Source organism: Cajanus cajan, chromosome 2 (genome assembly GCF_000230855.2).
Source record: "Cajanus cajan strain Asha chromosome 2, NIPB_CcT2T_4, whole genome shotgun sequence".
NCBI classification, from domain to species: Eukaryota; Viridiplantae; Streptophyta; class Magnoliopsida; order Fabales; family Fabaceae; genus Cajanus; species Cajanus cajan.
The window spans coordinates 8,948,493-8,949,976 of NC_138518.1; the positions used below are offsets into that span (position 1 = coordinate 8,948,493).

Consider the following 1,484-nt stretch of genomic DNA (forward strand, 5'->3'; position numbering starts at 1 on the left):
TAAATTTCTCTACAGAATTGCATAAAAGAATTAGGATTCATAAATAATAAAAAAAGTACTGAGCCGCAATGCACACATAGATGAAATATTTAGCACCACTTTGCTTCTTATTAATTATTTAAATACTGCATGCTTCATATGCATGTGGCACTTAACTTTAAGCTTCAAATAATATTGATTAATACAAGCATATCAAGACAATTTTTTTTTTTTATCACATTAACCCCATTTCCTCATTATTTTTTTAACGATAATAAAATACTTATACATATATTTCACGTTCTTTTCCCTTTTTTTTGCCTTGTATAACTATTGGCATAAAGTATTAATAAATGTTACACATATAACATTTCCACATATAACATTTCCACATATAAAAGATATGTATATTTAGGTTTTTTTAATTAAATATCGAGTATGATTCTAATTTTAAACATAGAATCATGATGAAAGATATCACTTTATCTTTATAAAAGTCGAGTCCTAGAAGAAGTTATATTTACTTATTTCTTTTTAATAAAAGATGTGTATAGTGATTGATTTGGGACATGGGTGAAGGAAAGACAGATATTATATTATCATGCACCATCTTTGAGGTTCCTGTAAATTGGAAAGGGCACTTGCCCCGTCTCAATACGCCTGATGTCCTCCACAAGGATATCATAGTGCCTCTTCACTTCCTCAGGAGTTTTTCCACCAACAGCCCTTGCAATGTTGCACCAACGGTTTGGGGTATCTTTGTCATAAACAGCTAGAGCATTTTCAAAGGCTTTGTTTTCCTGAGCAGTCCATGAACTAGAGGAAGAAGACATTGTATTCAAACTGGGAAAGGAAAATAAACTAAGCAAATGGTGAGCGTTGAATTGAATATGGTGACACTTCCCTTCTCCTTTTATAAGCACAACATGATGTGCCAGTTTTCATGAAAGCCATACAATAGATGAGGGACCAACAATAAGACTAGCTAGTAGATTCGAGAATCGGTATCTTCAACAAGTAACTCCAATGAAATCATCACAATCAAAGTTACCAAAGCTTACTTCCACAGGGTGGTATCAAATTCAAAATCCACTTTTTCAAATGTCGAATCATGTACTACTTAATTATATGCGAAACAAATTATATGAGATTTTTCTAATTTAATCAATATTAGAGATCTCATGTCGATGATTCATCATAATATATATAAGTGAATAATAAATTTTACTTTATAAACTGATTTTGTAAAATTGAATTTGAGTCAATCCACTTTCTTATAATATCAAAATTTATTCTTATTATTATTATTGGATCACTATTGAAACAGTTAAAATGTTTAGTCTTACAAATTTATGTCCAAGATATTCAGTCTTTTATACGAGGGAGATTCAAAATCACATATAAATACATTACAATCCTCAATTTATAAATTAATTTTTTAGTATTGAGTTAGGTTGAATCCATAATTAACATTGGACATATATACCCACTGAATCCGAATCAAA

At 29.9% G+C, this 1,484-nt stretch overlaps 1 protein-coding gene across 1 annotated transcript; it reads right to left on the minus strand.

The window, feature by feature from the left end:
- Nucleotides 1-349: 349 nt before the first annotated feature.
- LOC109815437 (protein RADIALIS-like 1) lies at nucleotides 350-845 on the minus strand. The gene has a single exon (XM_083069936.1). It carries the CDS (start codon nucleotides 810-812, stop codon nucleotides 579-581), a length of 234 nt encoding a protein of 77 aa, XP_082926062.1. The 5' UTR covers nucleotides 813-845; the 3' UTR covers nucleotides 350-578.
- Between the last annotated feature and the right edge of the window lie 639 nt (nucleotides 846-1,484).